The 23,707-nt window shown below is 43.2% G+C and overlaps 1 protein-coding gene across 1 annotated transcript; it reads right to left on the bottom strand.

The window, feature by feature from the left end:
• Positions 1-3,949: 3,949 nt before the first annotated feature.
• Positions 3,950-23,358, bottom strand: LOC135515582 (phospholipid phosphatase-related protein type 4-like). The gene is made up of 7 exons (XM_064939207.1): positions 23,281-23,358; positions 16,015-16,200; positions 12,253-12,382; positions 11,856-12,054; positions 10,306-10,363; positions 9,139-9,312; positions 3,950-7,582 (listed from the first exon to the last, which is right to left on the bottom strand). Exons 1-7 carry the CDS (start codon positions 23,356-23,358, stop codon positions 5,957-5,959), a joined length of 2,451 nt encoding a protein of 816 aa, XP_064795279.1. The 3' UTR covers positions 3,950-5,956.
• Between the last annotated feature and the right edge of the window lie 349 nt (positions 23,359-23,707).

The following is a 23,707-nucleotide window of genomic DNA, read 5'->3' as shown; positions in this document are numbered from 1 at the left end:
AGATATCACCATCAACAAACAATCTAGTTTGATAATCAAACATTTATTTCAGTATTTAGACATAGTCAACTCCATAGAATAGTGAAATACAGAGTGTATTTAGAATGTGGAATACAGAGTATGTCTGGTGGTATCATTATACACAAGGATTGGAATTCGCCCTCTAAATAAGAGCGACTTCTGACTGAGGCTTCTGTTTCGCTAGCCACAAAGCTATCTGCCAATTAACACATCTGTTCTGAATGTGCACAGGCCAACGTTTGCAGATGTATAATAAAGCCAACTGACAGTTCGACCATAGAAATAGAATGACTAGATTATTATAAATTCCATTTCTATGCTCTCAACTCTGTACAAATGCATCCTCAGTCTATTAAACATCAAAACATCTTCTTCTGCCAAACATGATTTTATTTCTGTAGATATGCTTTCCTAACAACATTGTCTGCATGGCAAAGTTACAAATATTGTATTTACAGTGATAGAAATAATTCCGAGTTAATCAATTGGTTGATTGATTGATCAATTGAGTAGGTATAAATCAAGGTACCAGCCAGAACTTTCAAAAGGTGTCATATACAAAAAAATAAGCCTTTAGATACAGTACATATCAAAATGACCATGCAGATATGACCACAGTTTAAAGCCATCATGGAAGTATACAGGCAAATATGAAACATTTTCCCCTTAAGCTGTCACCTCCAATATACCCTTTGAGACATAAAAAATATGTAGAATATTTATATAATATCAATTCAGTGTCACTGAAAAGAAAAACACACACACACACAAAAAAAAACGTGATTATCGATGGACATTTTTAACAATATCTTCATTTAATACATCTTACGTTCATATTATTGTGTACAGACACAAACAAACTGAATGACATTCCTTATCTTGGCAATCGAAATGCGACTGACATATCATGACCACTGTAAAAAAAAAAAAAATGATACTGTGGTAGATATCTCATGTTACTTCATGAGTAGATAGTGTTCTATACGCATAACACTCATGTCAGGGGTCTCAAACTGGCGGCCCACGGGCCACAAACGTATTTAATGCGGTCTGACCTTGATTTAACCTCGTTGAAAGAGAACGTGGTCCCCGGCAAAATGGCTTTGAGACCCCTGCTGTATATGTGCAGTAAGCTTTTGGCACAGTTTTGTAAAGGTATCAGCCTACTATAATATACATACTATACACGCCCTACGTACATTTATAGATTGCTGAATGGTTCTACCTTTGTACACAACAAACTGGATATAAATCATTGATTATTTGTCCTTGAACAATTGTCTTGTTCAGTGGCAGCATGTCACACACATATAGATCAGGTGTGATAGTTACAGTGCCACTAACCAGTGGTAGTGAAAGTTATGTTATTGTTTCCACTTCTGTACTTTAGATCAAGGTTGTAATAGTTGTGTGTTTATATTCACTTTTATTTCTATCCGTTTGAGATTTTTATTTGAAATTCGACTTAGTTTCAGTTTGTTTTCCGACCTGATTTGTTAGTTTTGATTTAGTTTGGAGTTGTATAAAAATATTTATGTTTTGTTTTGATATTATTTAGTGCTGGATTCAATCCGTATCGCTAGAGTGTCGCTGAAGATCCGCATTAAAATGTAAATGTAATTTCCGATTGAGCCGACATATGCAACATTTACAGTGAATGCAGTCGCCGCGCCCGCAGGGTACGTTGCCTTAAATTGTCAATCACGCTGTATAGCGGATCTTCAGCGCTATGGATTTAATAGAGCCCTTAGTTTCAGTTTTAGTGTTAGGGACAGACAGCATGCATGGGAGGCTAGGAGCCATTTGTGTTGCATAGTTTTTTGGGGGTGTTTTTTGGGATGTCGTCTTCTTGCAACTGGGAGGCAGTTATACATAAGGTGACTTTTAAGGTCATAGGTTAGATTTAAATGATTAAATAAAATTATTAGAAATTATTAAATAAATCTCAATGTAAAAAAAGGAATAGCGAAAGATCTGGAATAGCAAAACATATGGTGATAGGAAACTTTCTCTAGAGTATGTTTACACCAGTGCTTTTTACATTTAGTAGTACTGTACATGTAAGAAGAATCAAATTACCTAGACTATTTTTAGCTAGTGACAGCTAGTGATAACTAATGATAGCTAGTGATAGTGTTCGAAGATTATGACACTGATCCTTTTTCTAAAATATTTTATGAGTTGGAGAACACATCGGGAGGGACCTCAGACCTTCCTCCATACAGAATCCTTCCAGATCCTTGATATTCTTTGTCTGTACTTATGGACGGCTTCTTTCTGGATGTTGATGTGTGCTTGGGGTAATTGTCTTGCTGGAAGATCCACTTGTGGCCAAGTTTCAGCATCCTGGCAGAGACAACCAGGCTTTTGGCTAAAGTATCCAGGTACTGGGTAAAGTTCATGATGCCGTTGACCTTAACAAGAGTCGCAGGACCAGTGAAAGCAAAATAGCCCCATAACAACAAAGATCCACCACCATTTCACTTTTATGTGAGTCATTTTCTATTAAGGTATCTTTACTTTTACTCAAGTATGACTACTGGGTATTTTTATCATAACTGCAAACTTGTTTTTCTCAAAGTTGCCGGAATTCCACGTGAGTCGACTTGCATTTGTAACAATATAAACATTACGGCTATTCAATCAAATAAGCCTCACACAGCAAATTTGACAGCTGCATACAAAGAAATCCCCACTTCCTCTGCTTCTGCCTGTTTTTTCCGCATGGACAGATTTTGGGGTAGATTCAAGCCTCTCGCTTCGCCTCTTCCTCTCTGTAGCGATTCACAAGCTAGGCCTATTTGAAACGTCGCCATCTCCTGGATGCATTTACCCACCAGATTCAAAAGCTTGAAAACCGCATTTAACACCCAATTTTTTTGTAAAAAAATATAAAACTGGACATAATTCATGATGCATTATTTTCGTTCGTTTTGGAGTCAAAGATAATAGTTCCAGTATAGTTTTAGTTTTTCAAACAGTTTTGTTAATAATTTTGTTTTACTAAATTGTTTTTTCATGATTAGTTTAAGCTTTCGACCGATTATGACTCGTTTACTATTCCTCTTGTGGGAGGGAGAGGGATGGTATTGGCATTATACAACCTCGTCTCTCAAGACTTGTTTATACCTGGCGCTAACATGCGTTCTTTGTACTGATCTTGCACACACTCTGTGCCCACATTTTCAGAAATGCATCTAATGTGGTATTAAAATGTCTCAAAGGCTGCAGGTAGCCCAGTTCTGATCTTTGTTTCACAAATTGGTCTTTTGACAAATCAGATCACCTCTGAAAAATATCCGATATGAAAAGCCTAATCCGTCCACTGTGTCTGAATTGGTACCAGATTTCCTGGTTCCTCCTTGTATGTAAATTATTTGACTGCTATTCTTTCAAAATAATATTTATTTATTTTAAGACACATATTGACATAAGTCAATGGTGCCATCTGTCAATGATTTTAAAGGGCGAGATATAACGATGATTTAAAATGGTTGAACTGTCCACATCTGTCTATACTTGTGTGCCTGACTACCTATGTGTACCTGACTACCTCCGGATGTGGGCTGAAAGATCTGATCACAATCCAATAACAATGCACAGTCAGAATGTGAAAAGCTCAAGAAAGGACGCATGTTAGAACCAGGTATAAACAGGGCTTCAGTCGTGACTCGTACACTGTACATTATAGCCCAAGGGAGACTAATGTATGATTTAATTTAATCTAACAGTACAACCAAAGTCCACAGCACAGGCTTGGCTGTCACATTGTCCAATCTGGAAAATCAACCGGATAATTAGACCAATTCATGTGCGCATAGCAATGGGTTGGGAAGAGAAGCCTCTCCCGAGAGTGGTTTCCTTTTTATGGCACTCATCAATAGATACATTTACTTGAAAATGAGTTGAGTGCAAAGTAAGTAGCATTCACAACATGTACAGCAGTTATAGATTTTAGTTGGCTATATGAGCTGATAGGAAAAAGGGTACTTTATCAAAATGTTTATCAAAACAGCGAATACTTATTAGTATACTTATTTTAAAGGCAACAAAGGACACAAAGACTCAAAGTCCTTCTTGAATTTCCCATCTTTAAGAAAACATTTTTTTTATTAAGGCTCCTAGTAAGCAATTATCTTACATAGTTAACCCACTGCCCCTACTAATCAATTATCTTACACACTGTATCCACTGCCCCTGTTCGTCTATTAATATACAGTATTTGCCACTGTATACCACTGTGAGCTGAAAAAAAAGCATGACATACTGTTTTCCAGAAATCCCGGTTGTAAGAATCCCAGCATCTGGAGGAAATTCACTCACATCTTCTGAAAAACCTGGGGATTTTGGGAGAGTTACTGGGATTTCTAACCCCAGTGATAATATTTGGTGATTTCTCAAAACATCGCTCTTTTATAAATCACCTGCCAAATCAATGCATATCCTGCTAAAGTTCCAAAAATTTGAATAAACATATCTCTGGTAAAATAGACTATCAATAATTAGCAAAAAGCAAATGAGGACATGTGAATATTGTTGGCAGCACAATCAGAGTACTATAAATATGTACAGTACATAGCAAAAAAATAGAAACATTTATTTTCACAATTGTCAGAGTACTATATGTATGAAAGTTGTATTATGAAAAACACCTCTAGAGTTGCTATGCATTTACTATACAGTTGCTATGCAGTGCAACACACTATGACAGTCACATTACACAGGGATATTAATATGCTGAGAAAGAGAACAGATCGTCAATGGAAAAAGCCTACAAAACATCATGTCTATCAACTTTGGGTGCGTTCATAAAATTCACTCTGGCTATCTACTCAGATTTCAGAGCACTCTCGTCTGAATGTGCCAGAGAGCAGAATAACTGATGAATGTACGAACGCTCAACAGCTGTTGAATATGGCCAGTATCAGTAAACATAGGCAAAAACAAACATTAGTAAATTGTTGCCAGCAGCACAGTTACAGTCACCAATGCTCTGGATAACATAAACAGCCTAACCAGCTCTGCTAGGGTGAGTAAAATGGTCAGAGTGAGCTGTTCTCTCATTTATGTCTGGAAGTAGCTAGCAAGCTAGCTAACTTTAGCCAGTTAGCTTGGGTGATTGCCTGCCGTTGTGAGAGCAGAACGCTCGGTTCAACCCTACTCCTCGGCCAGAGCGTCCAGTGTGTGCCCTGAACGCTCCGAGAGTGAAACGCTCTGAATGTACAAACAGACAATCTGACAACGCTCTGAATTTACGAACTGGCACTCCGGAGAGAATTTACGAACGCACCCTTAATAAACAACTTGCACGGTTTATTGCCATCGAAGGCTCTTGCCGGGTGATAACAAAATAGTATCAAATTGCTAGTTCAAATCACTATAGCCACTATATAAAAAGAGTTAGAAGTTGTGCTTCTCAAATGGATCAAAGTTAATGTAATGAAAGGAGGGTTGAAAAGTGTGCGCAAAATGACCTTGTGGTGATTATCCAGCGTCTCCTGTATTCTTAAAGGAGTATTGTGCGTGCTATAGTTTCATTTTCTCAAAGAACACACAACAGTAAAGGTAGCCCCGGTCCTCTCAAACCAGGTCTAACAGTAAAACAACTGCGAAAAATGAAGAATGATCAGATTATTGAGTAATGGAGAAACCCCTATGTACTGTACAGTGGCCTTCCTGGACCAGACACACTAAGATAGCTCTAATGAACTATATGACCATTGGACAATTTATCCAGCCCAGCTAACTCCACTGAATCCATGACGGGTTTGATAATATACAGCCGTTTATGAGCTGAATGTCCTCATTGGTCTTGTTGTGGGGTCCAGACTAGATCCAGTGTAGAAGGCCACTCATGGGGGGGGGGGGGACAGATAGGACCACCACATGGGCAGTAAGGGGGAATGGTAAGAATAAGTGCTGACTGTGCAGCTGTTCACTCCCTATACGCCAGACCCAGGGTGGGGGGCGGTGTGGGGGAGGCCCCTTTGAAATAGTTCCTGGAGTTGTCCGGACTTGGACCTCTATCCGGGAGCAGGATGATTTTGCCCTTCCTCCGCAGGGTGGACTCCCGACTGGAGGCGATGGAAAGGGTCTCGGATGCGGCCTCGCTGCCCCCTCCACTTAGTCCCTCCACAGGGGTCACACGGATGGTGGTGATGCCCTGGTGGGGGTGGTGGTGGTGGTAGTGTGGGTGGTGCACGTAGGGGTGACCCCCTCCCCCACCGCCACGCTCGCTGCCAGTGTCCGTACCCGTCTGACTCATCCTCCCGTCGATGGAGCCGTAGCCGTCCTTGAGCGAGTCGCAGCTCTCCGAGTCGCGGTTGAGGTCGTTGAGCTCAAAGGACTGGCGGATGCTACCCCGTTGCTCCTGCGGCTTCCACCTCCAGGAGCCACTGCCGTCCGGAGGCTTGATCACAGGCTTGTTTTCCGGGTGGGCCTCCACCCTTACGATGCCCTGGCCGGGCTCCTGGTCCGTCAGGGCCTTGTAATGGATGGAGCCTGTGCAGCTGACCACGCTACCATCCTCAGAGCTCTTGGGGCTGCCGTGCTGGAGCAGACCCTGCTGCTTGGACACGGTGATGACCTGCATGATGCGCGGCTGGTTAGTTAGGCTGTTAGTCCTGCACAGGGCGCCCTCTTTGGCCACTTTCAGCCACTTGGAGCGCGCCGAGCCTCCCCCGCCAGGGATCCCACCGCCGACATAGCTATCCTCTCTGTCCTCGTCATCCTCATCATCCCTGGTGGAGGTGCTGCTGTTGTGCTCCTGGGTCTCCTCAGGGATGTGGACCAGCTGGGAGGAGCCTGGCCGGGACTGGATGGAGACGCGGGCCCCCGCGGCCAGGCCGCTGCTGCCCCCATTGTGGGGGAGGTGGTTGGACAGCGGCACGATGCTAGCTGCCAGCTTCATGTACTGGGCGGGGATGTGGCCCTGAGCACGGAGCTCCGCCTCCAGGCCCATGGCGGACGGCTCAGACCTGCACCTCAGCTCCATGGTCCTCTGGGGCGAGGAGGAGGATGTTGAATGGTGGCGTCCCACCACCACCCCACTGTCCATCACCTGCAGTGAGAACTTGCGGTTCTCGTTCTTGCTCTTCCACTGCGACAGCAGCTGCTTGGAGCGCGTGGAGTCCATGGAGGCGTGGATGCTCGCGTGGCGGCGCGGGACCCGGTGCTCTTCGGGGAGCGAGCCGCCGTGCGACCTGGGTAACGTGCTACTGTTAAAGGTCACCAGGCTGTCCTGTTTACACAGCGTGCTTGACGAGGTGATGCACTCCACATCAGCACTGGCCCTCTTCAGGTTGTTCAGGGAGCTGGACTCGCGGCAGGAGGGGACCCGGGTCAGGAGGGTTGCGGGACGGGCGGCGGTGAGGCTATCGGTGGTGCTGATGCTGTTCAGGCTGTTCATGCTGTTGAGGCTGTTGGGCTGCAGGTGGCACCCTGTGCTCTGGCTGACGTTGGGCACGGTGTTGCTCCTGGGGGGCTCGCGGAGCGGGGGAGGCTGGGGCTGCTGTCTGGACGTGTCCCGAGTAGGCTGGAAGTTACCCACTGCATACAGACCCTGAAGGGAGGACAGACCATGACAGCATTCTTTATAGGTTGAACTACCATCCTGAGCTACCTCTACCTACCTATCTATACCTAATATATCTGTATCTACCTGTAACTGTCTGAAATGGTCTTAGGCGTCTGTAGACAGACATTAGTACACAATCAAGCATCATTCAGTGAACATATCTAAGACAAAAAGACATTCAAAAAACCCAAGCAAGGGCAAAGAGCCATTCGTTCAACATGAGGTCTGCACGATTGTGTCAGTGGATTTGGTGTGACACTGGTCATGTGACATGTCCCTGAGTCATAGATAATGCAGCAGCCAACTGTATTACTGTCATGGTAAATTGTCAGTGGCACGATCATAGCCACATCATAGCCTCAAGCACTTCTGATTTAATATTCCTCAATGTGAGGATATTGTGTGGGTGGGTGTAGGTGGTGTGACATGAATGTTGGTGGGATGTGCATGTCTGTTATTTATACATGTCCATGATCCAGTACCATGAAAATCCAATATTTTGCCGCATATTGCTGAAAAAGATTTGAGCAAATGCACAGTATTGTACAGTATCTTTACCAATCGTAATCATGTTATGTATTTCTGATGCTGCACATTAAGCTAATTCAATGCACATTTCATTTTGGTGACATAACCATTACCATGTAGCCTAATTATAGCCAAAAGTATTTGAATAATGTAGAAACATTGACACCCTCATACAACAGCATGAATCATATTGCTCAAAACTAGTGCATCCTGCTCTGTTCAGCATGCCGGTAATTGGATTTCTGGAACCCCATTTACAAAAGCACCACAGACTCAACAAACAAGCTAGCAAAACATGCCACTATTCATTACATCCATCAATATACAGACAGACAGTTGCACCTTTTCCTAGAGGCTCCACTCTTAGAAAAAATGGTTCCAAAAGGGTTCTTTGGCTGTCCCCATAGGAGAACCTTTCAGTTCTAGGTAGAACTCTTAGGTACCTGGAACCTAAAATAGTTCTTCAAAGGTTTTTCCTATGGGAACAGGCGAAGAACTGTTTTAGGTTCTAGATAGCACCTTATTTTTTCTACAATGCCAGAAGGAGATGAGAGGCTAGCTATATCAGAGGTGTGCTCTAGTATTAGAAAGAATGGCTTCAATGAGATTAATCTTCAGATCAGTGTTCTTCAATCCTGGTCCAGCTGACCCACCGGGTATGCAGGCGTTTGTGCCATCATGATACTTACACACCTAATTCAACTAAATCAATATGGCATGTTATTTAATTTACAAGGTGAATGAGGTGTGTTACAACATGGACTGGAACAAAAACCTGCACCTCTTGTCGTTCTCCAGGACCAAGACTAAAGAGCCTGGAGTGTCCGAAATTGCACATTATTCCCTATATAGTGCACTTCTTTTGACCAGAAAAAGTAGTGCACTTTATAGGGGATAGGGTTCTATTCCATACGCAGACCCAGATCTACAGTCGTCGAGTGTCACCAGTTAGTCTCCCCGGACCAAGACCTAGAAGATCAGTGATCAACTAGAGATCTACTAGAGCATCTCACCAGGTAGACTGCGATCCCGCCTCCGATGAGGAAGCCACAGTAGACGTCGATGGCGTGGTTCTTGAACTGGATGATGCGGGTCAGGCCACAGATGATGCCACCCATAATGAAGGTGAAGACCAGCAGGGGCTTCAGCAGCTTGGAAGAGTCCGTCAGCGTAGCGTTGAAGTACATCTGGAGGAGAGAGGAGACTCAGTGTGCCAATACTCAGGCATCCATATTAGGAAGTCGCCAACTGACAACTGTGGAAGTTTTGTCGGAAAACTCACCATACTTTTAAAGTATATGCATTCTTTAAATGCCAGGATGTCATACTCATTTCGGTTAATTATCGAGTAGAATTGTCTGCACATTATAGAGGATGAGGATCGTCTTTTCAGATCCACGTGCAATTGACAACAGCTTCACCAATTTGTAAGTCGCTCTGGATAAGAGCGTCTGCTAAATGACTTAAATGTAAATGTAAATGTCTGATAATCAGAATATGGGACTCGCTCTACAAAAATGAATGAATGACCGGTAACAAGCGCGATTGCACATTAGATGATGCCTTCACAGTATAGATGTATTATATAGTATGCTGTTATTTGTTGCATACTGCATTCAGTTTTACCAAACAGTAGGTTCTAAATAGTATGTAGTATGAGTATGTAGTATGCAGTATGCCGTTTTAGTAAGTAGTAGGCAAGACAGATTTCGGCCACAGCCAGGGAGTTTTGTCTGACAACTGGCGAGTTCCTACTATGGATGCCGTACACCTAATAATTCAGCTATCGTCTATACAGTTATCTATTTACCATATATCCAGTTGCATTATGGATTTGACAAATTGTTATTGTTTGTAGAGAGACCTGGAATCAATACACTATAAAATAACTGTTTAATTGTTAGCTGAGGTGCCTTGTCGAAACTTGATTTGCATTACGACTGCGTTCCAATTCAACCATTCCAAGGAATATGTATGTTTTTGTGGACCTTAACAGAGACTGTTCAAACCGAAATAGAATAACATGGAAAACATTTTTAGAGTAAGACACATGGTCATCATCCAGTGGATGAGGACCAGTTAGACTAAACTGCTGTGTGGCAGTAGGCTGAGGAGAAGGATGTGTGTGTGTGTGTACGTCTGTGTGTGTGTGTATGTGTGCTTGGAGCTGGATTACTTACAGAGACGTAGACAGCAGCGAAGGCGGCCAGAGTGGCATGCTGCGAGGGAAAGGACTTCCTGGAACGACAGGAGAGGGAGACGGTCATTTTTTATCTTCCGCTTGAGAGACGGTGAGACGGACTAAAGGGAAATCCACCGTGAAGGGCGCAACCCGTGATCGATTTGCCACAGCAATGAGTTGGTTATATTTGCCCCACAAATCACTGACCATATTTTGAGCAGTTTGAGCATAAGCATTGCGAGTTATTGTCACATCCCTAGCCTGAACTAGCTTGCCACCGAGGAATAAAATCAACAAACAGCTGTTAATTCACTTTATTAAAAATGACGGCCAATCAGACTTCAGGAGCAGCACATATCTACTGTGCTGTAGCAGTCATTAATCTATGGTCCTCCTCCAGACTCACTTGCCTATTAAAGTATTCCATAGCCTACATCATTTATACAATACAAAAACAGCACCCTGAAAGGACTTAAAACATATGCTAATCCTAAGAAAATCAACAATGTTTAATCTGACAACCTTCTAACATGGATTACAAAGGGGCCAATCTCCATGCAGATGTGCACAGGCCTACTTCCCTTCCTGAGAGGCTGGACAGAACAGAATACACACAGTACAGATTCCGCATATTGAGTAAACAGAAACTGACAGCCTTGGTAAGAGCTGAAAATGATAGCTGTGAAATACTCAGTTGCCTGATCTGTGTGTGGGTTCAGGCAGATCTGCCACACATTCCCTGTTTCGTAAGTGCACCGGGATGAACTGAGTGGGCTGTAGGAACAGCATCTCCAGTTCTCCTTGCTCTCTTCTTATTTCTGTACCGGCAGACCATAGCTAGGACAGCTACATTGTACAGTGTACAACGAGTCAGACACAGTATTTATTAAGTTAAGCCAGCAACTTGGTGGAGAGTGGAGACATTCAAATAAAGAAGATTCACCCATTTTTTATGTTATATTGTATTTGTGCTTCTCTGAGCGATGTTCTATCAATTCCCAGGGTCATTTCATGTTTTCATGTGTATCTGAGCTACATGTATTGCCGTTCAAGCAGGCCGATATAACATTTAAAATGGGTGATTATTTCCTTTAAGCGCCTTTAACAAACTAATGCCTCTGAGACTGGCGGTGAGTCACTCCTGAGGTAGAGGCTAGTGTGGGTGTTGTTTAGCAAGCTTGTGCTATTCTTAACATTGCAAATTAGCATTTCGTAACATAGCTTTCCAATGTAGAGTATAGGAACAACAGATAGATGTACAGTAGGCATGTTGTTGGTTTACTGGCGGGAAAAGGTGTTCGCTGTAATGTGTGAAACGTCTGTATATACTACATTGGAGAGATATACTAATGGCCATCTGTGGCGGCCCACTATAGATGACGTTGCGTGCCACTTGCAGAGCACAATTTCAGTGCCTGTGTTTACAAACTCCAGGGTGAAGTTTCTCCTACTTTTCCCCTTCAAATCTAGGATAATGTTCCCCTCCACCAGTCCTAATCTTTAATTATGATCTAAATGGCAAACATGGTCCTAGATCAGCACTCTGACCTGCCAGCGTTGACGATGGCTGGGTCTGCTCCTCCAGAACAGAAGTCCTCTGTGATGAAGGAGCTGTCGTCACAGGTCAAGTTGAGCGTGGTGTAATTGGGTTTACACACTGTCAGGAAATATGGGGCGTGGTAGCCCGTCGACAGCTGGATGATATCAGTGATGAGAGCCGTGAGGCACAGTCCAAATACATGGACCCCTGGTAGAGTGATGGGGGGGGCAGAAAGTGGGAGAGCAAGGGAGGTATTACTCAGCTAATCACCAAAAGACAAGACAAAGCACTATGCAGAAAATGTGGGTGTTCACTGCACAGCTGTGTCAGTGTTGTGCGTGTTGTGAAGTTAGATACGCCATTATGTTTTCAAGACATCACGATTGAGAAAATACCAAAGCTTACCAACAAACCGAACAGCACGCCGTATGTACGAGTTGAAATTGCAGCCGGCGGCATTGATATTGGCCTCTGTTTTGACCCCAGTCTTTCTCCTAGACAGACAGCAATACAGGATACCTTCTCCTATCATTATCTAAGAAGAGATTCGACAGAAAGGACAGACAGAGGGAGGGTTTAATTAACACAGACCAGGTTTGGGGTCCATCCTAGTTCAGTTTCTGTATGTTGAATAATTGGACCAAATAATTTATTCATAGGATTGCTCCTGAATTGACTAGAAATGTATTAGGTAATGACACCAACACTGACAGATAATGTATTCATAATCTCAGTGGATAGCAGCATCTGTTAGTAGAGGAGATATGGCTAAAGTGAATGCAGGGCTGCTCCACCACCTGAGGCAGCTAGAATAACTAAATGCCTCTGAGGCAGCTACACTAACTGGCTGCCTGAGAGGCAGCTACTACAGTCTGACACCTCCCACGGCTCCCAGTGCCATGCTAAAGTAGAGATTGGTTACTACACAGGACCACAGCTGGGACAAACCACAGGACCCGCGTGGGAAACTCCCCACGACAGCTGGCACGTACTATCTCACCTGCGGGGTGAGAAACAAATTACCCTGTTGGGGAAACACTGTACATCTGGGTTGAACCATCTAAGCGGCGGGGGGAAATATATCTACTCCATGAGAACAGGTGGGAAACACCATACAATGACAGACTGTATGAGAAAGAGGAAAACATCGACATGGAGAACACTCCAGGGGATAACTTCAATTATGTATGAACACATATGCTCGCATATGCTCAGAGATGCTTGGGAAAATGGTTACAACGGGGGACCAGCGTGTGTGTGTTTCAGGGGAAAGGGGTGTATCTGAGCTCCTTCAGCTAGGACTTGAAAACCTCCCCATTCTTGCTCAATGTTGCATGCCTTCTCAAACAGCTGCAACTGTAAATGCATTCGCACGTCAAGTCTTCTCTTGAGTTGGGTTCGGGGATGGAGCAACTGTTGAACATCTGAGCTTGTGGTTGTTTGAGGGGGAAGGGTGGGGAGAGTGTGTGTATGTATCCCACATCTGTTGCTAAGAGGTAATGATGTTGGGAACAGTATAGGAACAGTATAGGATGAATCACAGTAATCGTTTCCCAAAAATAAAATGTTGAAAAAAGTGTAGAGATCTGAATACTTTCTGAATGCACTGTACATATTTGAAATAATATTTTGTGAATGTGTATGTGTGAAACACTGTGAAACACTGGAAAATTGTGTTCAATCTCCAAATCGTAAAAGTCGTAGTAGAAAACAGAATCCTAAAGGGGTAAAATTTGTTTTGGCAGAAGAATCACCCATAAAAAAATGGAATTTCAACAAAGAAGAAATTGGACAAAATACACATTTCAAACATAACCAATAAATGATGACACTTGAACCCCTAAAAGCCCAAGGGCAGAATACTTCTAGAAGTGTGAGATACATTCATGCTACACAGGCATGCCCTCTGAATAAATGAATATCCGTTGTCAAATTGGTTAAATGTTCTACAACGGTTTACAATTGTCCATTCTAGGAGCAATTACTACAGTATAGCCTATACTGTATAATGTAAAGTGTGCTTTCGGCACAGTAGGAGGAACATGACATTAAATACATAATTGCCTGCATTTACTTTAATGATGAGAGGATCAGCGAGTGGGAACAAATTAAATAGGCAGGATTTATAGTCCATCAATAATCTCCTGCTACAGAATGTTATACAGATGTTATAGAATCTATATATATGATTTATCTCAAACAAGGGGGATAATATGAAGTTAATGACTCAAGGAGGGAGATAGGGAGTTGCATTAACCATCATAGCCCATGTTGCTAGAGGCGGACTCATTAGACATTATACTGAAAATATTTTTTGTATGCTTATATGGCCGTCTTGTAGTTTTTGTGTATAATACTAAATATGTATAGTGACCTACTTCTTTAAAAAAATAACAACAGTACAAGTCACAGCTTAGTATCTGAACCATATTCATTTTGGACTGCAAGGCTAGTAACATAGTCCGATAAATGTAGTCATGTCGCTAAAGTAGAAGAAACCTAAATAGAGAAACCAGGTGTAGATTCCTCTGTGTGCTTCCACCTCGAGACCAAGTCATGCGCGTATTAAAAAAACACAAGAAAACCCTTCAGTGGAAAGCTGTTTTATAAAATCCATAAATGGTTTTAGCAGGTGAATTTCAGTAATAACAATATTTGGCCTTATCATGGCTATGCTTTATTGTAACCAACTGTCATTCTAAGCACCCCAAGGGCCACCTGTTAAATAAAGCATGCAGTAGGATACTATAGGGCTTTAACAACAACAACAAAAATTACCACAGGACCAGAGAGATGTCTGTCTGTCTGTCTGTCTGTCTGTCTGTCTGTCTGTCTGTCTGTCTGTCTGTCTGTGTTGATGTTCAGCCAGTGGCCCTAGGTGGGCAACAGTCCAATAGAAGCTGACAGTGCCAGCCAAACTGTATGGGTCTGAGAGACAAAGCATGACACCGCAAGAAGCACAACCCCGCAGGTTGCCTAGGTGATAACAGCCGAAAGAGAGAATGAGAATGTGTCGCCGAGCGAGACGCTGTCAGGGGAATTTTTGCTGAGGACCATAGAGAGAGCAGCAGCAGCAGAGTGATGCTAAGGATTGTATGAATATAACACGCAATTATTAACCAGAGAAATCTGAAGATGTTTTGGAACGTGTAAGCCAACACTTTCCATAAAAGGTCCATGGGAAACTGTATCGCGGACACCTTCAGGTCTGTTGTTTTCTCACATGAGCAGTGTCTAATATAGAGACGAGACGATAGATAGAACACCATAGATGTTATCTTTATGGAAGAAACGATTCCAAATCCAAGACCTTTAGCAAAATGATGGCACTTGAAACCCTTACGGGCCCAAAGACAGAACACTTTTGGAAGAGTGAGATATTACATTTGAAAACAATGAAAAGCTATTCTTTACTAGACCCTAAAGGTAAATCCACTGTAAAGGGGGAAGAAACCTAGGGAGAGTACACTTCTGGGTGAGTGAACCCTTAGAAGTGATCCTACAGCCTAGGAGTGAATTCATCTGCATGAGTAAACACATTGTGACATACCATTGGGAGAAAACCCTTCTGATATAGTAAATCTAGGTAAATGAGCATGCTAAGATATGAAAAGGCATACCTTTTTGAAGTGAACCTCAGACAGTGTAAGTAAGCCCATTGAATTCTCCCTGAACTCTCATTCAGCATGAATAAACCATATGTGACTACTGAAATGTGGAGGAACCCTTAGGAGGGAACACACTGAGATTAAGGGCATGCTGGCCGTGAGTAAGCCCTTAGAAATGAAACATGAAGAGTGAATTTAGCTGACAATCTGAATATGGAACCCTTAGAGGGGGACTAAGCACACACACAGTGAGTAAACCAGGACGGAGTGAGTTTTCCAGCACAGGCGCTAAACCCTAAGAAGTGATCCCCTAAGAATACATTTGGTTGAACACTGACTGTGAGTTCAGCTAACACCGGAATGAAAGTAAATTGAAGAGCACACTGATGCCACTAGCTTGGTCCCAGATCTGATCGTACTGTCTTTCCAACTTCTATGGTGATTGTTTGGCGTTACTTGTTGGTAAGATGCCAAAAACAGATCTGGAACCAGGCTATGATGCTACACCCTTCAGGCAACCAATAGGGAGCGAGGGAATGAGGTTTGTGGTTATACTGACCGTAGCTGTAGGTCCAGCGAAGGCCAGGCTGAAGAGCATGAGGAAAGGGATGACTTCCTCAGCGGGCTTGATGTAGGGCATGCTCAGACTGCGGTCATTGCAGCTGTAGCCCAACCGCACCGGTTTGAACACGTCGGTCAGCTCCAGGAAATACAGGCTGACCACAGAGGAAGCCATGATCGGGAGCTGGAGGGAGAGAGTGGGGAGGGAGGGGGAGAGGGGGAATGGTAGGGAAGACAGAGAGAGAGATGAGGTTGAGAGGAGAATAGAGGAAGACAGAAAGAGAAAGATTAAGCAGAGGAAGGCAATAGGCAGATGTTTCAGAAAGAGAGGAGAGAGAGAAATGAGAGACAGAGAGGGGGAAAAAGGTTAGAAGCTGTCATGATAACATATGGCAGGCAGCAGACAGAAAGCAAACTACTATAAGAGCCCTGTCGGACAAGCCATCCAAAATACAACCCACTATTCTTCAAAATGACATCCTTCCTAAGCACTGAGATGTTAGCCTTTTTAAACAGCAATGCTCTTCCAGACAGGGCCACAAAGGGGCCCCTGTTTCCGTTTAGTGACTTCATTTAGCAAACTAAGAAACATAGAGAATACAATGATGATAACTGGTTTTATATGAAACACCATTGCGCTAAAGAGTGATTGGATCCCGACAGAATTCCACAGTCTTAAGAGATTTACCGCCGAGCACTTTGTTGATAACCATCTGTTACCGAAGCACAACAGCACTGTGTACCACACCGCATAGTGCATACAGAACCAACACAACAACACGAACTGTGAACATGGAGAACACAAAACGAGCGGTTTATGAAAGCACAGCGATTACATAGGGTAGATTTCCCATTAATTCTCCCTTCGTAGTGCACTCCACTTCAGAACAACCCAAGAGCTCTGTGAGAAATGTGTTTCTCCAGAAATCACACAGGCGGTTTCCATGTACCCCTTGCAGTGGGGATGACACATTATTACAACAGCAACGGAATGGCATAGCACGCAGTCTGTTGAGGATGCGTGAGGACTATTGATTAACCAAACAAATATATATAATGGAAGCGTAGCATTTCAAGGGAAAATACATTTGAAGGGAAATGTTTTCTTTTTGCAGCTGACCAAAGGCATCTTCAGAGGCAATGATGGCATTTGCAGATGTAACACCAGTGAGAGTAACCATTCTCTGTTGGTGGGGTTGTTACTGTAGTAGGAGGGACTCGTACTAATACAGGATCGGTGTGTGCCCCCCCGCGGGACGGTTGAGCAAATGTAGGCTAATGTGATTAGCATGAGGTTGTAAGTAACAAGAAATGGACACAGAGCTATGAGGTTTGGGTTTTCTTGACCAACTAGAAGATGGGGACCAAGTTACAGTCTAAGTGACCACCAGGGATCCAGATTCAAGGTCACAGAGTCATGCAAAGGTTACATAGTAAGGAGAAACTCCACTCCCCTATCGCTCATGTGAATTTCTCCAGCTTCAAGCATTGAATGAGCTCTAATTCAAGTAATTTACACTTCTTCAAAAATGAAGGATTCTAGGAGTCAGCTGTTCTATTTACAGCAAGATTATAGTCGTAGGCAGTCAACTCGATATTTGACAAAGCGGATCCTAGAAAATCAGAAAAGACAGAATAACTGTCTGGTAAACACTTCACAGTGTCCGACAGCTGCTTTACCTTAAAGCTGCACACATAACAAGCATCATTACTATCGCAGAGGGACAACGCAGATACATTTTTCGCGGTCTACCCATTTCCTCCAGCCCTTGAAGGTCTGAAACAAACTGTCAAAACATGTATCCTAGTTGGTAACTCTCCTACCTGGAATGGGTCATACCAACTCACTTCTACAGAGGTGACATTATCTTTCTGAAAATACATCACAGTATTTACACTCCTAATAACAGCATAGAACCATACGTCCATACAATCCCTAAGCCCGAAACAATAGAGGCCGTACATTTACGTACTCAACAGAGAGAAAGTAGTCCCCTGCTCCAAAATGTGGCACCACCACACGAGGCAATGTGAATGGGCACCCAATGCGGCACATTGCCTCCCCCTAGGATCGGAAGCACACATCGGACATGGGGGAAACAATGTCACAATTAACATTTCTAAAAGGCTGCTGCAAGCTCACGTTTCGAGTTTCAATTGATAATTCCATTGGTAAACAGGCCATGATGATTGAAAGGTCCCCAAATCCCACTTGATGTCTGAGGATGAGTTGAGGTGACTGGGAATTCAGCAGTCTCTTGGATGGGTTCACAATATGATTCATGAAACCCAGCCTCCCACTCTCCTGTTCAGACAACCACTATCAAAGTGATCTAAAATAGGGAACATTCCTTAGAACATTTCTTCCTGTCAACATTCTAATGTGGTATTCAGTGAATACTTGCTTTAGCTCCTGTTATTTTTCTATCACTCTAGTACACATTAATTGTTGTATGATTTCACAAAATTGCTGCATGTAAAAAAAAATATATATATATGTGGCCTCCCGAGTGGCGCAGCGATATAAAGCACTGAATTTCAGTCCTAGAGGGGTCTCTAGAGACCTGGGTTTGATCCCGGGCTGTGTTGCGACCGGGAGACCGGTGAGGCAGTGCACAATTGGCCCAGCATCGTCCGGGTTACGGGAGGGTTTGTTCGGCCCGGGATGTTCTTGTCCCCTTGCGCCCTAGCGACTCCTTCTGGTGGGCCCGGGAGCTTCTGGCTGACCTCGGGTCACCAGCTGTACGGTGTTTCCTCCGACACAGTGGTGCGGCTGGGTTCCGGGTTAAGCGAGCAGTGTGTCAATAAGCGAGCAGTGTGTCAGTGTGGCTTGGCGGGGTTGTGTTTCGGAGGACGCATGGATCTCGACCTTTGTCTCTCCCGAGTCCGTACGGGAGATGCAGCAATGGGACAAGATTGTAACTACAAACTGGGGCGAAAAAGGGGTAAAAAAATACAATTAAAAATGTATATACATATCTAAAGTGAGTAATTTATTACTTTTAATGATAGCTAAATGTGGACCATGTAAACTAAGAACTGTGAAACGTTTCTTAAACCATCTGCTTGTGTGTGAGACGTTATTAATATGACAGTATAACCAAACAAACACAGAAGCAAGGTGAATGAAGTGGCATATTTCTTCAAACACAACAATGGCGACTTAATATTAGTTAAATTACGTTGCAATGCACTAAATATTGGAGTAACGCTGCAGAATAATATTTAGCTTAACGCTAGTAATAAATAGGTAGGGTAGATGGACGCAAGGCAAGCCGCGTTGTCACAGGACAATTGAAACTATTGAGCCCCTTCCATAACATGAATGATGATGAAGAGATATATAGGTAGGCCTATATGCCACAGTGCCACAATTTCTACCGTATTGTTCATCACAATCCAATCCATCCACATGCATTCATTTCCGAAGCATCTTACATTTGCCAAAAAATGATGGGTATAAAGCTAATCGCAAACAAACACCTGAGGAGCTGTGCTGCCTGGTTGCCCACCATACTGATAGCACTTTGCAACCTCATGCTCGTTTAATAAGAGCTTACAGTGCAAGTCTGTTCCTGCATCTGTTCGATTACTGCAATCCAGGTTCTGTGTAGGCTCTCTGCTCGCTATGATGCCACCAGTTAATTGACTAATTGAGCTCCATAAAGAACTTAACTAAACGATGATCTGCACGATTATCTTGCCTGTCCTTAAGCGACCGTAAAGGAACATCGATGTAAATCGACTGAAGGAGGGGCAGTGGGTTGTTCCCCGCCCAAGGGCATATTTAAAAAATGCAGTGTCACATTGAATATTTATGTTAGAATAACACAGTTTTCCCGGTTGAGCGACCAATGGTTTATCAGCCCCATTTTTCTTTCCTTACCGTAGCTCTGAATAAATAGTCACCATACCTTTTACCAATATATTATATACATCAATTGAGTTTGTGGATTACACTTTACATGTTTCCACTTTTCATAATGATTTTTTGGTTGTTGTGGTAGAGATATAACGTTTTGTTTTTCATTGGATATTCCCTTCTATTCAATCCCATGGTAGAGCAGGCTGGGCCACCAGGGCAGTGATTTAAGTCCCATGGTATGACACTTTTATATTACAATGATCACTCACCCTCTCTCTCTCTCTCTTACCCAGGGCAATCCTTCTTGTTGATGTCACACATAGACAAGAGTTAGCCGTTCTTCATATCCCGTTGAGCGTCTTTATGCTTACTCAAGCATAGTAAACACAGTTGACATCGGCTAAAGAGAAATGAACTGAGGAAGAAATAGAGGCTGGAGCAGATAACTCTCCATGGTGCTAAAATGAGATACTCTGTACCACTGTGTGGTTCTCCATTTTCATTACTCTAATCTTATTTTTTACTCACCTTTCCACAGACTTTTTACTGATATCAGACAGGTTGTGCATTTATGGGGATGGAGAAGGCAACCCACATTTGGTCAAAACTAGCATTGCCATCCACTACAGTGACTGCTTCCAAGAATGGTATGGAATGGTATAGAATGGAATGAACTATTGAATTAACCTAACGTAGCAGCCATAAAAGACACGCGTGAAACTAGATCCCCTACATCCCTCAAACTGAACTCTGGACCTCGAAGCCAGTTCCACTGCCTTTTCCCCCCCATTGTACCCCTCTAATCAGGGACCGATTTAGACCTGGGACACCAGGCGGGTGCAATAAATGATCAGGAAGAACAGAAAAGCAGCAGGCTCTGGACCTCGTAGGGTAAGATTTTAATACCCCTGCCTTAAATATTGGTCTTGAACAGAAGAAGAAAAATAACAGTTGGGGGAGGTTCTCTTGTGCACTGTTCAATGAATCCAGTAAATGTGGAGGAGTTAAGATGGAGGGTCGCTTTGTTAGCGTCCAAAAGTGGAAGTCTCGTCACAGGCTCTCTTTCCATTTCCCTTGAAAACTGGACCGTCCAGTTGTTGGGGACTCGGCAGAGGCTACTATTGAACTAAAGCCAGCTCTGTTATGAGTTGGACCGTTAAAGGTCCAATGCAGCCGTTTAAAAAAATCTCAATATCAAATATTTTACGAGTAACAATTAAGTACCTTACTGTGATTGCTTTCAATCAAAATGGTCAATAAGAAACAGAAATAGCTTCTTAGTAAAGAGCAATTTCTCAATCAAAAATGTTGCTAGGACTGTCTGGGAGTGGTCTGAGTGGGGAGGGGGAAAACTGAAAACTAGCTGTTATTGGCAGAGAGGTTTGGAACTTCCTTTCTTATAGGTATATTAACATAATATAAATATTATTAACTCCAGGTGATGTCACCAGGCAGGCCAAAACTCCACCCAGCCAAAACAGGCTGACATTTCAGGCGGTCTTTTTAAACAGCTCTAATTCCAACATCAGTGCTTAAAGGCACTGGGCCTCTAAGCCTGCACGGCCCACATATTCTCCAATCCAGACATACACTGAGCATACCAAACATTACAAAGACCTTCTTAATATGGAGTAGTGGCCAGTTAAACAGTCAGAGCCACATCCAACTCACAAGTTAGCAGGACATTTATGTTGTTCATCCTCAACTCATATCCATAGGGCATATATTTCCAATAGTGGCTGAAACCAAAGAAGTCAGTGTTGACTTCCATCTGCTTGACGGACAAAGTGAATGGAACCTCTGCATCTCAACGACATGTTTGCATTACAACCCTCCTGCATGTACTTTAGAAGCCCCATGAGAAAGCTTGTTCAACTTAATATGGGGATCTAGCCCTCTCCAATGTGTCCATCCAAGAACCAGGCCATATAGCCTAGTATAGGGGGGGAAACGTGACCAAAGGAGTCCATCCTCACCTCTTCTATCACCGTCTGGTTTGGATCTGCGTCTACCCTCTGCAAGGGCAAACTGCAGCGCATCGTCTGGTCTGCGGAGGTCACCGGTTGTCACCTGCCTTCCATCAAGGACCTGCACGCCTCCAGGACAAGTAAGCGTGTAGGTCAGATCATCGCCGACGCCGCCCACCCCGGACACCCCATCTCTCAAAGACTCATGACCAAAACCGCCTGACACCTGAACAGTTTCTCCCCTACGGTGGCCCTCATCAATCGGCCATCAGGCTCATAGGGATTAAGTGACTTTGCATTGGGCCGATTACTGCACCTTGTCATCAATGACCTCGAATACCAATCTGCACTCTATTGCAATGGCCCAACACTGTATACTGTATTCGCCAAGGCAACATCCCTCCCTCTGCTTATATAGATATTTCCCATCTGTTAATTGTATATTCCCACTGTAATCAGCCTATAATGCACTCTAGAGTTTTATGTTTTATGGTTAGTGTTCCGATATTGTATATTCTGTATGATGTCTATGTGGATTCTGATTCTAAAATCCATTATTTCAAAGACCAACCTGATGTTTTTTTCAGGTAATCATCTATAGTTAATCATCAATCGATCTATAATGAATGGAAAACATGGCCTACATATTTGGTGGAGCGTCATTAAACCCACAGTAATGCTTTGTAACTACACAGCAGTCTTCACCATCATGGAGAACTCCCAGATTCAGCAGGTACCATTACTACCTGTCTGTCGATGAGGCCTCGAATCACACAAAATGCAAAATGCCCTTGGCGACATGAATATTTGACATGGGTGTAACAGGCTGTTTAAAACAGTAGGCCTGCATAAACTGGCATGGCATATTAATATTCATGATCCCTGCTTGGGAGAAAACAAACAAGGCTAAACATGCTTCATTCTTTGAGTCATTAGTCCAACTAGTTTTTATGAACACTCTCTAAATGATGTGGGTGTTGAGTTATATGAGCAATGAAACAGATATGAAACAAGAGTGATGTGACTATTTAGATGAGAGTGAAATTGTTTATGGTTTGTCATGTTCAACACTTCAGTTGATTGGCTACTGTATGAATCTGTTATATGACACATGACAGAAAGACATGAAGATAGTCCCAACCGCCAGCTCATTAACCTTGAATAAGTAGTTTCAGGGCAGCCTCATCATTCATCCTAGCCTTCAACGTGACTGCCATACCAATACACAGTGCCGCCGTGACTGCCACACATTCTGCGCGGCTACCTGTAGGCAATGTGGTGTTGTGCATAAAATATGATACATCTGTATTTCGTTACATTTCCGCTGTCAGTCACCGCATATTCATTCAAAACACATTGTTTCTCTAGGCTATTCCAGCGCCAGCTGATCAATGCGCATTGGAGCTGTCGCGGAATGGTAAAACTCACCTACCTCAACGAAATAGAAACAAGGCAGCAAGGTGACGCTGTCTTTGGTCACCTTCCCTTTTAGTCTCTCTTTAGCAGACATGATGAACCTCCTGTCTCTCCTTTGAGAGGCCGGAGACAGAGAGTTGTATTTAATTCCGCCCGTAATTTTGGCAATGTAAGAGATTACGCTTCTGTAGCTGGTGGTTTCAGCTTCATCGCCAAGTGTCGCGCTTGTGTTGAATGAACGGCTCCACTGCAGCCAGTCACTCGCGCACCAAATCACTATCGAAGCAAACCGCAAAACCGAATGGTAAAATAAAAAATGTTGTGCGTATTTAGATATCTAGTGGGAAAAACATGATCCAAATATTGCATTGTATTCCTTGGGAGGATTGAATATTTTGCAGGTGACAACAACGACGTGCAACGAGAAGGAAAATGCAAAAAGA

This window comes from Oncorhynchus masou, chromosome 3 (assembly GCF_036934945.1).
Source record: "Oncorhynchus masou masou isolate Uvic2021 chromosome 3, UVic_Omas_1.1, whole genome shotgun sequence".
In the NCBI taxonomy this organism is placed as follows: domain Eukaryota; kingdom Metazoa; phylum Chordata; class Actinopteri; order Salmoniformes; family Salmonidae; genus Oncorhynchus; species Oncorhynchus masou.
Note: the sequence above shows the minus strand (reverse complement) of the source record. Positions and strands in the feature narration are given on the sequence as shown.

Bases quoted from the DNA above. Each gene is read 5' to 3' on its own strand.
- LOC135515582 (XM_064939207.1), bottom strand. From the start codon at position 23,358: ATGTCTGCTAAAGAGAGACTAAAAGGGAAGGTGACCAAAGACAGCGTC. The intron at 16,201-23,280 runs GTAGGTGAGTTT...CTCTCCCTCCAG, and splicing joins CTTGTTTCTATTTCGTTGAG to CTCCCGATCATGGCTTCCTC. The intron at 12,055-12,252 runs GTAAGCTTTGGT...TCACTCTACCAG, and splicing joins GCGTGCTGTTCGGTTTGTTG to GGGTCCATGTATTTGGACTG.